This window comes from Polypterus senegalus, chromosome 13, assembly GCF_016835505.1.
Source record: "Polypterus senegalus isolate Bchr_013 chromosome 13, ASM1683550v1, whole genome shotgun sequence".
Classification (NCBI taxonomy): domain Eukaryota; kingdom Metazoa; phylum Chordata; class Cladistia; order Polypteriformes; family Polypteridae; genus Polypterus; species Polypterus senegalus.
Window position 1 is genome coordinate 87,924,630 of NC_053166.1, and position 21,511 is coordinate 87,946,140.

The window sequence follows — 21,511 nt, forward strand, 5'->3', positions numbered from 1 at the left end:
AGAACTCAAATCCCAAGAATCAATGCTGTGGTGTGGACTAAGCCATGCACAGCCAGCCTGCCCTTAGCTGTTCTTCTTAGGATTTCAGTTCTTCTCTAAGTGCAGGCCTAGAGCAGTGGCATCAGTGGCCCGCTCTTTTCTGGGAATTTATATAAAGACTACTGCATTGTTTCAGGTAATGATTTTTTTCAAAACGCCTACATGAAAAGAGTACTTTTTACTATTAAAAGATACAAAATTGTGATTGTTTCCCTTTAAGGATACTTCTTCACTGCTCCAGGGATAGGCCTTGTCACTGTCTATGTGCACTTTGTACATCTGCATACTGTGTTTTCCTGGCATATCACAAAGGTTAACTGGCACCTGTAGATTAACCTGCAATGTGTTTCTGCTTTTCTCCTGATGCTGACAGCATTTCATGAAATAGCAGGAGGGATGAAAGAACAATTAGGCAACATACTAGTAACAAGGGTCCTGAGACTCGGTCCTGTAGACCCACTGTGGTTGCAGGTATTTGTTCCAACCAGCTTCTGTTTTTAATTGGACTCCTGGGCTAATTAAGCAAATTGTTATTTCCCAGATTCCGTGTTTTTGGAACAATATAGAAATTCGAAAGTTAAGTCTGGTAAAAATACAGTAATCCCTCTTCGATCGCGGGGGTTGCATTCCAGAACCCCCCGCGATAGATGAAAATCCGCGAAGTAGAAACCATATGTTTGTATGGTTATTTTTATATATTTTAAGCCCTTATAAACTCTCCCACACTGTTCACATTATTAGAGCCCTCTAGACATGAAATAACACCCTTTAGTCAAAAGTTTAAACTGTGCTCCATGACAAGACAGATGTCAATTCTTTCTTACAATTAAAAGAATGCAAACATATCTTCCTCTTCAAAGAATGCGTGTCAGGAGCGAGAGAAAAGCAAACAATCAAAAAATCATTACGTGCTTTTAAGTATGCCGAAGCACCACGATAAAGCTGCATTTTGTAGAGGAGCGTCCGTATCCTCTAGGCAAACAGCCCCTCTGCTCACAACCCCTTCGTCAGGCGCAGAGAATGTCAGAGAGAGAGAGAGAAAAGCAAACAATCAAGCACCGCGCGGGAAGCATATCGTATATCATTGAGGAGTTTTATTTAATATGTAGTACGTGCTCTGATTGGGTAGCTTCTCAGCCATCCGCCAATAGCATCCCTTGTATGAAATCAACTGGGCAAACAAACTGAGGAAGCGTGTACCATAAATTAAAAGACCCATTGTCCGCAGAAATCCACGAACCAGCGAAAAATCCGTGATATATATTTAGATATGCTTACGTTTAAAATCCGCGATGGAGTGAAGCCGCGATAGTCAAAGCACGATATAGCGAGGGATCACTGTATTTTTTTTTACTAAAATGTAGTAAGCAGTTATATGGGAATAATGTATTTTTTTTCTTTTTAACAATATTTTCATTTTCATTCTACTTTTATAGGTGTTTTAATTGTTTAGTTAATTCATTACTTACTAATTAGTGGGTCTGACACTAAAGTAATTGCATCCTTTCATGAGTCAGAATTGTTTGCATGGGTGTCTGCTCTGCTCGCTTTTAACTTACTGTTAAGATACAATGAAGGGAGCAAACTGCACAGAGAGAGAGCAAAATATAAAATATAATGAAATCGACAAAAGAGAGTTAAACATTTCAAACTACTGTAAAAATAGAAATATTTCTAAATAAATACAAAAATCATACTGCTGTGCTTTTCTGAATGTAGAATAAGAGAAGAGAAAAATACCAGCTAAGTAAATGAGATCAGTGTTATCGGCTGTTGTCACTGATTATGAATCTGGTTGAAGCAAAAACCTGAAGCCACAGAAGGTCCAAAGGACAAAAGTTTGAGTACCCCTATGTTATGATAACACACTTGTTAGATTAATTTTTCTTTTTTATATTTTACAATAATCCCTACTGAGAAATATTACAAACATTAACTGAATTAATGAGCAGCTTGAGATGAAAATACTGTATGTAAGCATGAAAAAATAAATAAAACCTTAAAAAAGTGATCCTAAGTTGCTGGATAGTTAATAAGAATATCCATGTATTTATTCAGTTTAAATTTTGACTTCTGAATTAGACATTAAATGTATACTTAATAGACTAAAGAAAGTGTTCTTAATGTGCACCACCATGTTTGTTGTTAACATGTAGCCAATACTGACTCTTTGTCCTGCTCAGCAGCTACACTACTTCATGGATTTCTTCAGTCCTAGAGGTTTGGCTGGGTTGATGGCACAGGCAAGTCCGCAACAGCAACTTATGTAATATTTGACCAAAGAAATTAATTTTTTCAAGGGCTCTACATTACAATGGGATCTTTTTCAGTACATTAAGTGTCACTGTGAACAATACTGCACTTTCCCTTGAGTTTGCACATTCAGATCTCCAACACTTCCATTTCCATTTGAAGAGCCTGAACAGCACAGCATGAACCCTCATGGTCATCATCTTGATCCCGAGAAGTTTATTCGAGAGTACCCTGTAAAACTGAGCCTTCCTGCCATCACAGACTTGTGTAATTTGACTCCTCAATTTTATCTTCCTTGTCCTCATCAAGTTCTCTGACAGAGTGAAAAACACTTTTGTCTGCTTAGCTTGCAGTCCACTGTAGTGACACCCAAACTCCATCCATGGAAGGCAAGTAAGGGATGTAAACAATGCTCCTGGGGAATCCAGTGCCTGTGTTCTCCGCAGGTGATTTCCATTTTAACAACTTATGAGGGAGGCTTGGGCTGAAACCACCAAACTCTAAGAGAGGCAAAAAAGAGAGATTAAGCGTGTAACTGTTGCTGTCTGACCAGACCACCAATCTTTCAACTCAGATATTTATACTAGCATTGCTATGATTTTTCTGGAAAATAACATACATTAAAAAAACATTTTTCATATGTACATCTTGTACTTTAAAAACTTGTTTTTAAGAAAATTAATGGATCCATGGAAATACTTTTTTCATTTAGCTAATTTTTGGTAGATGTCACAATTTTAACAATTACTATTAATTACCAGGACCATAATGAAATTTTGTTTGCTCTAGAAAGACTTATAAAACCAAATGTATGTTAGGGTCCATGCCAAATTCCTTCATAAATCTCACTCAACTTAAAACTATATGTGTGTTCACATGCTTTTAGCCATCACCTCCAGCCAGTAACTTTCTACAGCTTAAAAAATGCCCTTCTTGAATATTCAAATATCTAATTACCATATACAGTGGAACCTCGGTTCACGGCCATAATCCGTTCCAAAACTCTGGTCGTAAACCGAAGCAATTTCCCGTGTACCAAGACGTTCGTGAACCGAGGTTCCACTTGGCCATGTTCCTGAGTCAAGTCTTTACTTTCAGACTATGGGAGAACACCACAAACAAAAGTTATTGAATGTGACCTTCAGGTATTACTGACATTTGGTGGAGTTTAAGGAGTGGCTGGGTGGCCTCCCCCAATGCATGTACTATGTTACTAAATACTTCTGAAATACTATGGCCTTAATTTTAAGGATATGTTAATTGACAAATTAGGTTCTCAGTGACATAGCAATAGTGCTGCTGCCTCATAGTAAGAAGTCTGGGGGCCTAACTCGGGTGTTCATTGTGGGAAGTTTGCATGTGAGTCCCTATGGGTTTGCTCCTGTTTCCTTCCACAGTCCAAAGACCTGCAGGTTAGGTGAACTGGCAATGGTAAGTTGTCCCCTGATGTATGTGTGTGTGTGTGTGTGTGAGTGTTTATACTGTGATGGGCTTGTTCCTGCCTCGGCCTGTTGCTTGCTAGGTTAAGCTCCAGCTGCCCCTTGCCTGGGATAAGTGGATTCAGATAATGGATGGACCAATGAATACTATAATCCAGGGGTTTCCAACTTTGGTCTTGGAGCACTACTGTGGCTGCAGGTTTTCATTATAACCCTTTGTTTAATTAGTGACCAGTTTGTGCTGCTACTTAACTCTTTTGCCTTAAAATGTAATTGAAATATGCAAAGAAGTAACATTTTCTGTTCACTTTACTGTCCTCTCACCTGGAGTTACTAAAATGCCAATACAAAAAATATCTGCATAGGACTTATGGGTGGTCAAAACGCTCTGTAACCCAATTAACATTGCTTTATGAATCCAGACTTTTGTGAAAGAAATGACTTACGCACGTTTTCCAGGGGCCTCATGTATGAAACTTGCTTATGCTGACAGTAACTTAGTAACTTACCATGCCAGTAAAATAATATGGATACTATCCCATGGGGACTGTAGGGCTTGTAAATGTGTGGTGTGCTCCAAACAGGGTACAGGCAGGGGAAAAGGTCAAGGCTTCAGTATGGTGGTATCCTAGTCTTGGACACAGTTTTGTGACATCTACTAGGAAGAGGATATAGGCCTTTAAGACTTTCAGATGACTCAGGAGTGCAGATAGTCCAAGTGCTAAAAGAGAGAGTTAAAGTCTGGTTTGTCTGCAGCAACTCAAATTTGGGAAGAGGTTCTGGGGGTAAGCAGGATATAAATCTCACAGGGGAATAAAAGCCACCCAAATAGCCTCTCCCTAGGTGAGAGTTACATTGGAAAAGGAATTGAAACTGGCACTCAGCTTGTAGCAGGGCTACATAACATGCCATTCACATTTGTTTAGTATACATTTGTGTTTGTTTGACCTTTTCTATGTACAAAATATATATACCTGAAGAAGAGTTTTTTCACTGCATCTGCAAGGATGCAAAGCATGGCACTTAACTCTTGAGGAGATGGGGGGTCCTGTTACTTCTGGGTTGCATACAGTATAAGTTAGGACCCCGCATTTCAAAAAGAAAAAGGAGACATCGAACAACCATGATCCATCATATCAAACACTGCTTTATTGCATTGAAGGCATCTACAGTTCATCACTGTTTATCCTGGTACACATGGCAGTAAGCGAGTTTGGACTTTTCATCAGCCATATCCCAGGGCTGTCAGACTGCCTTCTGCAGTCAAGACTGTTTGGGTTCATACTTCAGAACAGCACAGATTGTATTGTGGTCTTCTGTCATTTCATCATTTGGGACTTTCGTCCATTTTTCAATCTCTGCAGTTTACATGATTTCATTGGACTTTTTGTGTATATAAATATTTGTTGTTTTGCGAATTATGTATGTTTTCTGGTTAAGACAAAGAAGGACAAGGGAGGTCAGGGCACCGTCAGGTTTTTTCTATTACTGTATTTATTTGCATCTGTATTGGAATTGGGGAATACACGGATATATGTTATTACATTTCATTTTTTCCAATATATTCATGTTTTCACATACTGAACCTTTTTTCTTTGACCAAAGAAAAATTTGTTTGTTTCTGCTGTCGACTGGGGTACTTGAGTGGAGGGTGGATAAGTATGGTTTAATGTCTCCGAGTCTGGACTTCACTCCAGCTGAGCCGGAGCAGGTCAGTTGTTGCATAGTGATCAAAAGTTTCAGTGCACACTAATAGCGGGGTGAAATAAATGTAAGAGCTGATTAACCATTGTGGGGTGCATATAATATTATATAAGAATTAAAATGAAAAAAGAAGACAGCTGTTCTGATTTTGAATATGCATTTTGTGTTAATCAGATACATCATGGCAATACTGAAACCACAACAAACTTATTTAGCTACTGGGATTTTTTGTTACAAAGTTTAATATCAGTAAGAACAAATATTGAAAGAAATCAAAAACAACTGCTTTTGCACATTTTTGTCTGAACTTGCTTGTTCATTTAATGTAAATGAAATAACATGTATGTCATTTACTGATAACCAACACCTCATCTTGCTTGCCATCCCTTCAGTATATGAAAACACAGTGTATTCCTGAAAAGTAATTTAAGTCAGAATATTCAGATCTGTCATGCCTATACCTGTCAACTGATATTGCACCCAGTCTTCATCATTGATCTTGAAGTTCCTTGACGCTTTTTTTAGTAAGCCTGACAGAGCTATATGGGTTGCCTGGCCACCAGCTAAAGCCCTGGCTATAGGAGTGGGTTCTGTTATTCTTGTTCTGCATGGGGTCCAACAAAATTGGGCATCATCTTGCTAGTTATAATTCTGAATTGCTCTTAGGTTAACAGTGGCACACTGGCTATTACAGAATATTATGGGAGGTGTCTTGTTTTGCAAGCTTCTTTAATATTGTATAGAATTGTGTACAATGGTAGAGCACAAAGCTTTCAGACTGACAAACTAAGGTTGTGATTCTGATCATTAAAAAAGGGGATAAGAGGGTGTGCTCTAAAGATCAGGATCATATTATGGAGAAGGCTTATAACTGTATACCATCCTGTGGGAGGTACAGCAAGAGTGTGGGTGGTAAAGCCTGAATCTTATGGCTGAGATGAATATCGCTGCTAACATGGATGCTTACACAGAAACATATTCACTCTGATAGGCATATAATTCTAAAAACTTACAAATGTGATAAAAACTTTTAAACAGGTTTTACACAATGAACTTCTATGAATTTAAAACAGAAAAGTACCTTTATCTTAAGTGCGTTCCACTGCCTCACAGGTTTGCTTCGTTTAATGGTGATTGTTCAGTTTGGGTAGGAAAGCCCGAGTTCTGTGGGAAACAAGAGAGCAGAACAAGGCCGTATTTTTCCTATTTCTGAAATACATGATACTTACTCAACTAATTTCAGTGCTTTTCCTACTCTTGTAGAAGGCAGGCTATATGGTCAATGCCTTTTAATTAAAAGTATATGCTGATACGGGGTACCACACTTCCAGCGGTGCACCTATTATCTGTCCTGCCTTTCTTTTTTTAAAATATCTTCTAATGTGAGGATTTTTTCCTCCACGCTCACTTTATAGGCGTTAGGTTATTGGTCCATCTGTTTTCACTCTAATAACTTTGGGGGACCAGTTATCAAAATGCATACTTTTACTTTTGCTATATATAATTCATTACTGCAAAAACAATGAACAGATTTGCCACCCTCTCCAGGAGGAGCTCAGTTTCTGAATATGAAATTTAGAAACATCAGATTCAAATCTTTTCAGACAGTCTTACCCTTAGTCGGTTTCTTGAACATATGACAGCAACTATAGATGCAAGGATGGCAAGAATGGTAAATAAAGCAGAATATGCCAGGAGGATGTCTCTTTGTATCTTAAGATGGTTGTAGTCTTCTGTAACTTAAAAGAGAAAAACACATTTCATTTGGTTATTATACAGGGTTGTTCACAAAGTCTCTTTACAATTTCAAAAAATTACTAAAAAGGAAATTGATTAGATATGTTAATTAAATTTGTCCTATGTACTCAGTCGTTATCACAGTTTATAATCACTTTGCATTTGGGCATTTCAGGTACCCTGTTGATGAAAGAGAGGCTGTTGAATAAACCCCTAAAAAATGACTGCTCCTCAAGAAAAGGCACAATGTGTATCGCGGTTTATTGAAACAAAATCAGATGCACAGACTCAGCAAAACCACAGGACTAAGTATGGAAAACATTCACCGTCACGCCTGTCAATTCGTGCATGGCACAAGAACTTTATGAAGACAGGGACAATATTGGATAAAGAAAGAAGTAGACAACAAAGAATGTCGGAGATCGTGTAAGACAATCCTTTGCTTGTTCTCCTACAAAATCCATCCGTACTGCTGCCAGACAGTTACAGTAACCACATGCAGTGCACAAGGTCCTACACAAGAACTTGCGATTGTACACTTATATAGTGCAACTCTTACAGGCACCCGGGCCAAATGATAAACCAAGACGAAAAGAGTTTGCAGTTAACATGCTGGAACGAATGTCTGAGGATGCAACGTTCCTCACCCGAGTTTGTTTTAGTGATGAGGCAACCTTCCATGTTTCACGGAAACTGAACATACATAATGTGAGAATTTGGGGCTCAGAAAACCCCCATGTGATATCATGTATCAAACAAAGATATGGGACATTAATGACCTGAAGCAAAAGATCACTGATGCCATTGCCACCATTTATGATGCTATGCTACAGAGAACATGGCAAGAAATCGAGCACCGTCTTGCTGTGCTTCGTGCAACTAATGGTGCTCATATAGAGGTGTAGTAAATAAGGTAAAAAAACTTCAATATCTACTCCACATTTTATAATAATTTCCACAGATTTGTCTATTCATTTGTTTTTTTAATAAAATTTTGAAATTGTAAAGAGACTTTGTGGATACTCTGTAGTCAAAAATGTGTTTTAATTTTATATCTTAGACTTATACACTTACTATGAATCTCCTCATTACTTCCAGAAATAAAAATTAGCAAAAACAAAGGTATTTGTGAGAAACTTGTTTTGTGCCAGACTCCTAGGTCACAACAGCATAACACCAAGATGCACCAAATCAGCTTGCAGTTAACTTGAAATACTTTATAACAGCATTTCCAAACCTGTGGGGTGCGGCAGCATTGCAGGTAAGCCACAGCTGACCTGATATGAAATCCCGTCCTCCCACTGCTTGGATTCACAGTAGAAGGATCTCAGTTGGATTGCAGCCAATGTGACCTTCCCAATCCCCGCGAGGAAAAAGCATTTAAAATAGTGCTTGATTTATCAAAGCTCTGATGTTCTGGAGGGCCCAGACAATTGAGCTAAATTCAAGGAATGGGAACCCAACCCTAAATGAGTCACGAACACTCTAGCATGTGAAAAACTGGGTTGTGACACCACAAAGGTTGGGAAACACTGTTTTAGAAGATAGTGTGCCGGTAAATCATGAAAAAGCAGAAGAAAAGTGACCATGTTTCCTTGTGATAAAAAATAACAATTCACATACAGATGGTCCTCAGCTTATGATGGTTCAACTTACGATTTTTCAAACTTACGATGGCAACAGCTATACAAGAATTTATATAAAATTGTGTAAAATATACATTTTCAAGTTGGCATGGCAAGCCAACACAACTTCCCTTGTCCAACAAATGGATCAAGGTGCTGTGGCCACATTCAAGGCGTATTATTTGCGGAATACTTTAGCTCAGGCTGTGGAAACTACCAAAGAAAAGGAACTCAGACTTTTTTGAAAGGAATTTAACATTCTGAATGCAAGTAAGAACATAGCTAGAGCATGGAAAGAAGTAATGAAGGAATGCATAAATGCAAGGAAAAAATCTTTTGAAAGTGTATGTGAACACATTTAAAGGCTTTCAGAAAGATGATGCTGTTGAAGAAATAAAAAAAACATTGTATTGCTCGGCAAAACGTTGGAGTTGGAAGTAGAAGAAAAAAATATTCAAGAACTTGTAGATGTTGAGGAGGAAGACTTAACAACTGAAGACTTGATTGAACATGAGGAACAAAGAAAGAAATTTGAAGAGGAAGAAGAAAATGAGGTAGATCGAGAAAAAAAGTTTACAACAAAGAAAATGGCAGAGGCATTTTCCTTCATTGAGCAAGGACTTAAACTTTTTGAAAAGATGGATGTTAGCTATGATTCATTTGCAAAAGTTGACAAAGACATTCATGATGCATTAGCTTGCTATAAACGTATGTATGAAGAAATGAAGAAACGGGCAGTCGAAGCTACAATGGATATCTTTTTAAAGAAAACATCATCCGATGCATCCAAGCCTCAGCCTTCAACATCTCGTGAAAGTCACAGAGAGACAGAATCGAAAGGTGATGCAACTTTGATTGAATCAAGAGCTGAAAAAGAATGTATTTATGACCCTGCTTCTGTATCATGCCCAGCCTCATCATTAAATAATTAATGTTAGTTTAAGACATCAACAACATATCATCAGTCAAGTATGCACATGAAGGACAAATTTAGTGGTGAGTACAATATGATAGTTGGCCTAGCCTTTCATGTTTTTTCAATGCATGTACTAGATAGGATTATTTAGTGTATTATTTAGAATTTACCATCAATTAACATTAGCCAAGTGTGTATTTTACAATGAACTTGACTCCACTGGTAAGTGAAGCGCAAAAGGATACCCTTATACAGTGCATGTATGCAAAGCTTTTGCATTTTTTTAAACTTTACAATAATTAATAAAACACCCATGGTTTAGTAATTATTGTAAACTGCTGTAGCCTACATTGTGTTTTGTAAAATATTACAAATTAACAAATTAGTACATTATTGATCACAGTTTCCATGGCTTAGGTTAAGTAGGCTATGAGTACAGTACCTTAGGCTAGGTTATGTGTCTTATGATTGATTCGACCTGCGATTGTATTTTCGGAACATAACGCCATCGTAAGTAGAGGACTACCTGTATATAAAATTCAATTAGAATAGTCCTGTAAAAGAATGTTTGCACATATCTTTTTAAGGGAATACTACCCCCAAAATACCATTTTTTTTATCTGTTACTTATGCTGTGTTATTTATGAAAAATTCAATTTGTTTTCATGGTCAATGGAGATGAAAATTCCTGATAAATTGGACTTCAATGTGGGCCAGTGCTAAATAATAGCAAAATCTGCTTACAAAGTCCAAGATCAAACCAACAAATCCTCAAAAACAGAAGACAAGTCAGAATCATAAACAACATTTTTTTTTTAAGATAACTCTGGAATTTACAATAATACACTGTAAGACTTTGATTGTATTTATAATCTCGGACAACCAGGAAGTATACACAGCATTGACATTATACCATTGTGTAACCTCATTCCACTACGAACATCAGCTCATCCATCCATCCATCCATCCATCCATTCTCCAACCTGGCTTTCCCCTGAGCAAAGTGGCACAGACTCTTGAGCCTATTCCAACAAGCACAGAGTTCGAGGCAGTAAAAATCCCTGGAGAGGTTGCCAGACCTTTAAAGGGAGAACACATACACACATACAGAAACTAGGGCCAATTTAGCATTGCCAGACTGCCTAACCTGCATGTCTTTGGACTGTGGGAGAAAGCCAGAGCACACAGAGGAAACACGCATGGACATGGGATATGAACCCCAAACTACTTGTTGCAAAGCAGCAGTGCTACCACTGTGCCACCATGCTGCCCACTGTCGGATCAAATGTCACTATTCAAATGTAATTATATTAAAATGTCAAATTCAAAGGGAAAATCTGATGTCTGAATGTAAAAGAAGTATTCTTTACTTTACCTCCCACTATGTTCTACATCATGATACTCTAGATAAGCTATGCACATTACTGTTTTTTATGGATGTGTTGATATTGATTATTATTGTTCAGCATTGACCCTATTGAAGTCCAATGTATCAAACTTTTTGATTTGTGTTCTCCATGAAAACACAATATTCAAAATTTTTATCAGCTATCACAACAAACAGTTGGGAGTAAATAGCTGATAAAAATATCATAGTTTTTCTGGGGAGTGTTCCTTTAAGGCCTGATGTATATAATATTTATTTGTGAATTTTCCAAATATAAATTATATAAAAACTGTTTGGGCACTCAGTAATGACATTTCCTGTACTTCACATCCATGGATTTTTATTTATTGAGCTTTTCTTTGAGCTTCAGTAACATTTCATGCTGATATGGGGACACATCCATTCTTACAAAATTTACTAAGCTCCTCCCTTTTTAATTTATGTGCTGAAAGGCTGTCAGGTTTCTTTTATTGCATTGGCCAGACATTGGCAAAAGGGTAAATACAGAAATGCAGAATGGCACCTTATTTTCAATATGGATCCAAACAAAGAAAATTTTGCTTTTTTAATTCTCCAATTGTTCAAAATGATTTGCCTTTGTTTCATTTTGTTCTGAGGTAAAATAACAACTAATAACATCCTCACATACAGTGCATCCGGAAAGTATTCACAGCACATCACTTTTTCCACATTTTGTTATGTTACAGCTTTATTCCAAAATGGATTAAATTCATTTTTTTCCCCAGAATTCTGCACACAACACCCCATAATGACAACGTGAAAAAAGTTTACTTGAGGTTTTTGCAAATTTATTAAAAATAAAAAAATTGAGAAAGCACACGTACATAAGTATTCACAGCCTTTGCCATGAAGCTCAGAATTGATCTCAGGTGCATCCATCCCACCTGTGGTAAATTCAGTTGATTGGACATGATTTGGAAAGGCACACACCTGTCTATATAAGGTCCCACAGTTGACAGTTCATGTCAGAGCACAAACCAAGCATGAAGTCAAAGGAATTGTCTGTAGACCTCTGAGACAGGATTGTCTCGAGGCACAAATCTGGGGAAGGTTACAGAAAACTTTCTGCTGCTTTGAAGGTCCCAATGAGCACAGTGGCCTCCATCATCCATAAGTGGAAAAAGTTCAAAACCACCAGGACTCTTCCTAGAGCTGGCCGGCCATCTAAACTGAGCGATCGGGGGAGAAGGGCCTTAGTCAGGGAGGTGACCAAGAACCCGATGGTCACTCTGTCAGAGCTCCAGAGGTCCTCTGTGGAGAGAGGAGAACCTTCCAGAAGGACACCCATCTCTGCAGCAATCCACTAATCAGGCCTGTATGGTAGAGTGGCCAGACGGAAGCCACTCCTTAGTAAAAGGCACATGGCAGCCTGCCTGGAGTTTGCCAAAAGGCACCTGAAGGACTCTCAGACCATGAGAAACAAAATTCTCTGGTCTGATGAGACAAAGATTGAACTCTTTGATGTGAATGCCAGGCGTCACATTCGGAGGAAACCAGGCACCGCTCATCACCAGGCCAATACCATCCCTACAGTGAAGCATGGTGGTGGCAGCATCATGCTGTGGGGATGTTTTTCAGTGGCAGAAACTGGGAGACTAGTCAGGATAAAAGGAAAGATGACTGCAGCAATGTACAGAGACACCCTGGATGAAAACCTGCTCCAGAGCGCTCTTGACCTCAGACTGGGGCGACGGTACATCTTTCAGCAGGACAACGACCTTAAGCACACAGCCAAGATATCAAAGGAGTGGCTTCAGGACAACTCTGTGAATGTCCTTGAGTGGCCCAGCCAGAGCCCAGACTTGAATCCGATTGAACATCTCTGGAGAGATCTTAAAATGGCTGTGCACCGACGCTTCCCATCCAACCTGATGGAGCTTGAGAGGTGCTGCAAAGAGAAATGGGCGAAACTGGCCAAGGATAGGTGTGCCAAGCTTGTGGCATCATATTCAAAAAGACTTGAGGCTGTAATTGCTGCCAAAGGTGCATCGACAAAGTATTGAGCAAAGACTGTGAATACTTATGTACATGTGATTTCTCAGTTTTTTATTTTTAATAAATTTGTAAAAACCTCAAGTAAACTTTTTTCACGTTGTAATTATAGGTTGTTGTGTGTAAAAATGAATTTAATCCATTTTGGAATAAGGCTGTAACATAACAAAATGTGGAAAAAGTGATGAGCTGTGAATACTTTCCGGATGCACTGTATTTGACAACAAATAAAAAATGCTATTTATCAAGCACGTCAGCAGTGGGTAAATGGCTCGTGTGGCACAGTGGTTGGTACTGTTGCCTCACAGTTCCAGGGACCAGGTTTTCACTGGTTCTCTGCTGCTGAATTAGGCTTCAGCTCCCTGTGAAAATGGGATGGAGTGGATGTCACTTAAAAAAAACACAAATACTTAGTGACACGGATTTGAGGTAAATGTGAGGTAAATTTTGGGCAAGTGTCAGAAATGTTTTCTATAATTGAAGTGAATAGGGATTGAGTTGTAGTGAGCTAAAGTTTTTATTATATTTGTTCTTCCTCTTTTTTTCTGAGGCAAGCATTTTAATTTGATCAATCTATATTATTTCACTAACTCACAACAGTCCTCTTATTAGTGCATGTTGTTCTGCCGTTGGACTTGTTCTTCTATGTATTGTGTATTTATGCAAAACAGGTCTTGACATGATTCTGCAGCTATTATCTTTTTTTCTTCAAGGCAAATAGAAAATTGTGTAGAGGTAGGCAATTTTGATGAATTGACACACAGTGCTTCTAAATTAAAAACTGCTTGCATTAAAAGACAGACAAGTGAGAGACAATATCAAGTCATGTGAATCCTTACACAAACTATGCAGCTTTTCAAAGGAGACAGGAGGAGGAAGATCATCCGATATTTTCACTGCTATAATCAGAGCTGTAGTTAAAAAAAAAAGGTCTGGACGTTGTACGAAAGCTTACTTGCAATAAAGGGAAAAAGACTCCATTTAGTAATGAAACTAAGCATTGCTATGCTGGATATTCATTTAGACCAGGACCAAAGAATATATTCATTTTACTGTGTTTTTTTACTGTTTTATTTTTTCTTTACTGTGCCTGTAGCCTTTGATCCTTAGTACTTGTGCCAAATGGCTGTACAACTTACCTTTTTCAAAGCTGCTGCCATTTTGTCCTTGTGGGATTTTGGCAAACCCTGGAGATACAATATCTATTCCTAAAAAACAAACAAAAAAAAAAAAACTTTGAATACAGACCAACCAAACAAATTCTGCAGACTGAAGTGGTTTTACATATTTGGCAGATAGCTATGCGCCAGGTGACCTACTTGATCAAGATACATTACAGTTTACTATATATATATATATATTTGAAAAAGCAACAGATTAAATAACTTGCTACAGTTTGCAAACAAATGTATGTTGGGGAAATGGCTGGACCTTGCTCTCAAAAGTGATTTGTCTGAAGCAGGGTTACAGGCTGAACATCCATCCATCCATCTGTTATCCAACCCGTTATATCCTAACACAGGGTCACAGGGGTCTGCTGGACCAACCCCAGCCAACACAGGGCGCAAGGCAGAAAACAAACCCCAGGGAGGGCGCCAGCCCACCGCAGGGCACACACACACACCAAGCACACACCAGGGACAATTTAGAATCGCCAATGCACCTAACCTGCATGTCTTTGGACTGTGGGAGGAAACCGGAGCACCCAGAGGAAACCCACACAGACACGGGGAGAACATGCAAACTCCACTCAGGAGGACCCAGGAAGTGGATTGGCTGGCTAGTTTGTGCACCTCAACAATTTCAACTTGAATATTCTGAAAACAGTGGAGATGGTTGTAGATAAAGGAGAAACTCCACGCCACCCACTCCTTTCGCTACAAATGGTGCGAAGAAGATGGAATCGCTTCAATTTTTGTCTCCACTACCAATCACAGTATGAATGAAATAGGATGAAAAAAATAACTCCTCTTATCAAAAAAAAACTCCGCAGATTTTTTCCCTCCAATATCTTAAAAGATTTAACTGTCCAATCAGTGCTTACTCAGTTCTATCTGGCTGTCAATGAAAGCATCCTTATTTCCTCCATAACTGTCTAGTATTGTAATACATCTGCTCACTCAAAACACAAACTGCAATTGAGTTATTCGGTCAGCAGAAATAATTGTGAGCTTTAAATTGGAATCTTCTGAGGATCTATATACATCAGGGGGTCATGAAATGGGCTGGAAATAGAATTAAAGACAACAGTATGCTCGCAGGTTAACCATCTGGTATGGTTACTAATATTATAGACACATCAACAGTTTGTTTACTACTGTATTCACTCACAATCTCATTTTCATGTTTATGCTCTCCAAATTGTTTACTGTGTAAAGGCTTACATGATACATTGTTGGACATGAGTGCAAATGAGTATTGTTAAAATTGTTTTACATATTTGTGTTTTCGTTATATATATACTATTATCTGCAGCTGTAAATAATGTTTGGATGGTATTATGTATTACGTATACAGTGTGCTGCCTTTTGCATGCATTTTTTTATATGTATGAACGTAACACCAACAGAAATTCCTAACAGCTACTTTGCCTGGCAATAAAGTTTAAATTCAATATCATGTTCACAGTTCAAGTTAATCGCAGAGTTTTAAATGACTCTGTGCCTACTAGGAGGCCAAAGTTGTTGGGGTAACTATTGTGCTAGGACAGAGTCAGGAATATAGAAGCTGCATTTACAAAGAAGCAGTTGAAGAGAGAATTATGGGAATTCAGATAAGAAAGTGCGACAGTTTCAAGTAGAATGACGATCAAAATTTAAGATACAGTAGAAAATTTGAGTATTCAAATAGGAAAATGTTCAGTGTCTTGAGGATCCTGAAGGTTCCAACAGAAACTTTTGTGTCATATTATGTCACTGAAGCAGATACTGAGTTTGTCTGTATCAGGGAGTTTTTTTTTCCCAGTAAAACTATTTGGCTTCAGTATGGGCTAAGTATGAGGTTATGTTTGTGCATAAGGCAACCCAGTGGGACACTGTAGATACAGATGGACAGTGAACTAAGAACAAGACTTTGATAAACACCACATTTCACAAGAATTCTGCAAGTGTCTTCACCAGTAAAGGAGATAAACAATGTAGAGCCAGAAAGGTGCATCCAAGGTGTAAGGAGGCTGAAGACGGCCCAGTGTAGTTCTTCAGGTGGTCCATGAGAATTTGGTGATAAACCACAGCAAAAACAGCAGTTAAGTTAAAGGAACAAGAGCGATGATATCCAGCTTTAGTGTTTATACTGTAAATAAGTTTTTTGCAAAGGAATCTTTTGCAAAGGAATCAAGATTTGTTTCTGTGTTGCAGTGTGGCCAAAATATAGACTGGAAAGGGTTAAGGATATGTTTACTATGAAAAATTCTACCTACATAAGTACACTACCGTATAATCGAAACGTGTTTTATAGTATTGTTTGAAAAGAGCAAATATTGTAGCAGAAGATGGGGAGTGCAATGAATTGTGAATAATTCCTTTTACCTTCTAAGAGCTTAGACAATTTAGTCAAAAGCAAGAAAACAACAAAAATCACCTTGCGTGTTGACTTCTGTCCCAATGGGAGGGACAGTCTCCTGTGATGTATATTCTAGAAAGAAAAGAAAAAATCTGCATCAAAGCAATGGACTGGGACAATGAATAGGTAACTCCATCTGAGTAATCTCAGTTCAGAAACTATGGTTGAGGTTTATTTATTGGTATCAGCAAATCCCCCATTTATTTGTGGCATTTGCTGATACTACCAATAAAACAAAGATGCCAATGACCCCTGTAAACTATGTAAAGACCATTCCCAAACCTCTACAGTCCTTGATACAGTATGGCTCAGTCATTAATATCAACATGGGGATCTCAGCCAATGATACAGAAGTGAAAACTCCTCCTTGTGGGGACCCCAGCACAACTGACTACAAGAACTTCAACCTACTGCTTGTCCCACCGCTATTAACAACAATGCACATCTCTCTACAACCAACCTTAATGTTTTCAGTGGCATCTCTTTACTGTCCGAATGTTCTCTCATGTACAATATATGCAATTTTAGTGTGTGTTACTTTGAATAGTTTGTCATGATTTACTAATGTTGAAGCTACCAAAGTGGAGTAGCAAACAGTACTTCATTCAGCATATTCCCAAAACATGCTGTAAGTTTGGCAACTTATCTCTGAATTGTTTGTGTCCAAATTATTTACTCTCAGATGTACTGGCATCCTCTCTTGCCAAATATTCTAACTTGGACTCATTTCTGTCCAACTTTGATTTGGATATGAAATTTCACAAATGTGTACATACAGTGTGTGTATGACACCTATTAATAATGAAGGTATTTCCAAAGACTTTGTAATAGGATTCATCACAAAAGGTGCTTTATGAAATTTACTGGAACCAATACTATTCCCTCTCTGCCAGAATCTCATTTTTCCCTCACCAGGTTGCCTTCCCAATAAATTACAGGAAGCACTTAATTACTTAATGTAGTGTATACATCTGCATAACCATCCCCAAAACAAAGCACTTTCTAAAGTTCGGCATGTGATGAGCTGACTATCACTATAGATGGCACTATCACAAATATTTACTGGATGAATCAGCATCACTTGATAAGTGGTTAGGACACTGAAGGCATGTCAGCATTAGCGAAATAAAGCTGACAGTATTGCGCATTGTGGTGGGAAAGGTGAAGGATTCTAACTTTGCTTCTCCAACTGTGATAACATTTTTAAAAATTAATGTAAAAACAGTTGTGGATAATCTGTAGTGGTTTATCATACCCAGCATGAGGAATACCTGTACAAGCGGCAGCAGAAAGGTTTGTTGTCTTTAATACAAGTTTGTATTTTTCAATTATTGTAGAAATATTCCAATGTTCCTCATCTCTGCTGTGGGGGCACAGGTGCTGTAAAATAGAGCAGACATTGGAAAATTAGGTTGTCTTACCATCTCTGTAGTTCAGCAAAATACTAAAATGGTAACTCATTCTATGTTTGTATTTTTTGATAAGAAAATGGATGGAGTGCTTTTGCAAGTCACCTTTCTTTATTCTCAAGACCCATAATTTATTCACCAACAGTACTAGAGTAGAATCCTGTTAATTTATATGCTGGCTTTGAATCTACTCAATAAATAAGAACAAAAAGTGTATGCTATGTCGGATTGATTTTTTAGAATGAGGTTTTCAGGAGGAATGTTGTAATATTGAATGAAAGTGACGCAGTGGTGACTACTTGCAATATTAACTGCCTGAATAGACACAGAAAGTCATCTCACCTCATAGCAATTCATATTTTCCATTGAAATTGACTCAAGAACTTCACTGGTTGTCTTTTGTAGCTCGTTCTTTGATTTTTGTTGCAGATGAGTCAATGCATTTTTTATCATTGCTAGGTCGAGTACACTCTGAAAAAGTAAAAAAAACTATGAGAACTGAGACCTCGCCCCCTCCCAAAATATTAAAAAAAATTCCACACCGATGCCCTGCTTAAATATCAGTACAGGACCACCTTCTGTTCTCACTTACCAATATCACTATGTGGGACACAAAAAATTGTGAAAAGGTGTGCAGGGGAGATGATTTCCTGAAAAACTGCAATGCAGTTGATGTGATCCATTACTTAACACTAGAATCCCTGAAGCCTACGAAAAAACTCGTAATCCTGGGCCACCTTGAATTCCTTTGCAACTCTCCATCAGCATCTTTTGTTTTGCAAATGTGTCGATCAGCACAAGCACCAAGCAGACTGCTGTCCCATCTCCCCACCGCCACAGCTCAACTCGGACAAAAAATTCTCCTGTGCTGATCGATACATTTACAGCACAAAAGATGCTGAATGGAGAGTTGTTAGTTATGTTGAAAGAACACTGTCCCTTATAGGGCTAGTTAATTTCTTTTGAAGTCAAATGTTTTGAAAATTATGCGCAATGTTCATTTGTTCTGAAAATTTGTTTAGTTAACTGAATCATTATTTATAAATAAAAATGCATTTTAATGTAAGCAATAGCAAGTATGACAGAAGCCATGGTGAAAATCTGAAGTGCTAAAGTAGAACATGACAAAGAAATGCATGTGTCTGTAGCTCCAGTATTTAGAATAACTTTGCCTTTTAACTAAAATTGTCTGAATAAGAAGCACATTGAACATGGAAAAGGTATTATATCAATAAAATGTATTATTATTATTATTATTAAAATACACATACTCTGGACTTGAAAACAAAGTAAAAGATAGAGCGCCAATAGTTTCCCCTTACTGTAACTACTAGATTACATGGAAAATGAATGTAAACTACAATTATGAAAAAAATAAGTTAAGTTTTATTGCTGTCTGTACTGTACCATTCAGTCAGTATCAACTCCCACTGCCACTTAGGCTCACAAAAACCCCTTGTAAGAGTCCAGGGTACACAATGTGTCACTCACCTGTTGTACATTCGCCTGCCTTATAATGAAGATGGGGAAAAGGTAATCAGAAGGAAGACGCATCATCTGGAGGGGAAAAAGTAAATGCACATTGGAGCTGGGGTTAGGAAAATTAAAAACATCTTGGATGCATTATTAATACACTACAGTTCACAGGATAAGCACATTTTATTTGTTTGCAGATTTAATTTTAAATGGATACATACATACTTTTTGTGCCCATCAATCTACACTGAATAAGCCATAATGACAAAGTAACAACATGTTTTCAGAAAGGTTTGCACACTTCTTAAAAATAAAAAATGGTAATCTCTCATTTACTGTATGTAAGTGCTCAGGCTTTTAACTCAGCACTTTGTAGAAGACATGGAAAGTGAAGAGGTCTGAAAGCTTTCTGAATCAACTGTATGTATATAAAACATTTTTCAACCTTGCAACAGAGCCAACTCAAAAAAAACTTACACCACCGATTCTTGTTATAATTACATAAAGTAAGCTTTTATTCATTATTTTGAATCCAGCCATCTTTTTTTAAATGTCACACATCCAGTTGAAGGTTGTTGCGAGTAGCTACTAAAAATGGATGGCTGGATTGAAAATAAGGAATAAAAACCTCCTTTATGTAATTGCAACAAAACCTGGTAGTGGGCTGGATTTTTGTTATTGTATAAGTTACATCCCAAGTGCAGGTTAATTGATAACTCCAAATTAGACCTCCTTTGAATGTGTCCTGGCAAAGTATTGTCTGTATTATACTCTGTGTTGCAAAGACAAACTGTGTCCCATGCAACCCTGAAGTAAATTAAGTGGGTTAGAAAATGGATGGATTGATGTGTGAAACAGGAGTGAATAAGGGCTGAATAAACAAGGTGTACATAGATAACCTTTCATGATCTTTTTTTTCCTTTCCATTTGTACAAGATGAAGATGGTTTTGTGGCACATTATCTAATAGTGTTTGCTGAGACTGCCAGGATAGTGAGTTTGATTCCTGACTTGGTCAATATCCATGTCAAGGTCCTGTGTTCTCTCTGTTTTGTTTTCCAACTACCTGCACCCCAGTTTTCCTTACACGTTCCAAAGACCTGTGCATTAGGTTAATTGGCAACTCCAAATCTGACCAATGTGGGATTATGTGTACGTTTTATAACATAATGGTAAGACCTCACATGGAGCACTGTGTGCAGTTTTGGTCTCCAGGCTAAAGGAGGATGTGGCAGCACAAAAAAAAAAAGCAGAGAAGAGCAACTAGGTTGGTTCCAGGAAAGATTAAAAGAGCTGAAACTTTTCTATTTAAGAAAAAAGAGATTAGGAGGTGTCATGATTGAAATGTTTAAAATGATGAGGGTTTAGTTCAGTGGATCAATATGTTATTTTAAAATGAGTTCATCAAGAACATGGGGACACAGTTGAAAACTTGTTAATGGTAAATTTCACACAAACATTATGACGTTTCTGTTCACACAAAGAACCACAGACACATGGAATAAAATACCAAGTAGTGTATTAGACAGAAAGACTTTCGAGACCTTTAAAACTAAACTTGACATTATTTTGGAAGAATTAAATGGATAGGACTAATGAGCTTTGTTGAACTGAATGGCCTGATCCTGTCTAGAGTTTTCTTATGTTTTAATATAGTAATGTTTTTTATTGTGCGTAATGACTTTGGAGAAAACTCTGTAACCCTAACCATATTGGTTTTAATGCCTATCCCCGTCCTAATTCAGAGACCTATGGAATAACAGAACTTAAAATGTATGAAATAGAGTAAGCCAAAGTATTCATAAGAAATGTAACAATTTACTTAATGAGACAGAAATGCATAATAAGCAAGAACAGTAGCATCACATATTTAAAATATTAAAATCTGTGCTCCAACTTAAATGTTTAAGTCTAAATATTCACTATTATGATAGAAATATGTAATTTTACCAC

At 37.7% G+C, this 21,511-nt stretch overlaps 1 protein-coding gene across 4 annotated transcripts in view; it reads right to left on the reverse strand.

The window, feature by feature from the left end:
- Positions 1–2,053: 2,053 nt before the first annotated feature.
- LOC120541882 overlaps positions 2,054–21,511 on the reverse strand; it is a 147,589-nt gene continuing 128,131 nt past the window's right edge. For 3 of the 4 annotated variants that reach the window (XM_039773828.1, XM_039773827.1, XM_039773830.1), the window contains exons 4-11: positions 19,575–19,640; positions 18,426–18,554; positions 17,946–18,054; positions 16,693–16,746; positions 14,253–14,321; positions 7,050–7,174; positions 6,517–6,599; positions 2,054–2,792 (exon numbers count right to left, since the gene is read on the reverse strand). In XM_039773828.1, the coding sequence (XP_039629762.1) occupies positions 6,543–6,599; positions 7,050–7,174; positions 14,253–14,321; positions 16,693–16,746; positions 17,946–18,054; positions 18,426–18,554; positions 19,575–19,640 (609 nt within the window). In that variant the 3' untranslated portion in view covers positions 2,054–2,792; positions 6,517–6,542. Of the gene's footprint in view, positions 2,793–4,172; positions 4,453–6,516; positions 6,600–7,049; positions 7,175–14,252; positions 14,322–16,692; positions 16,747–17,945; positions 18,055–18,425; positions 18,555–19,574; positions 19,641–21,511 lie in introns of those variants that run through there. The other variant, XM_039773829.1, reaches the window with a different exon arrangement.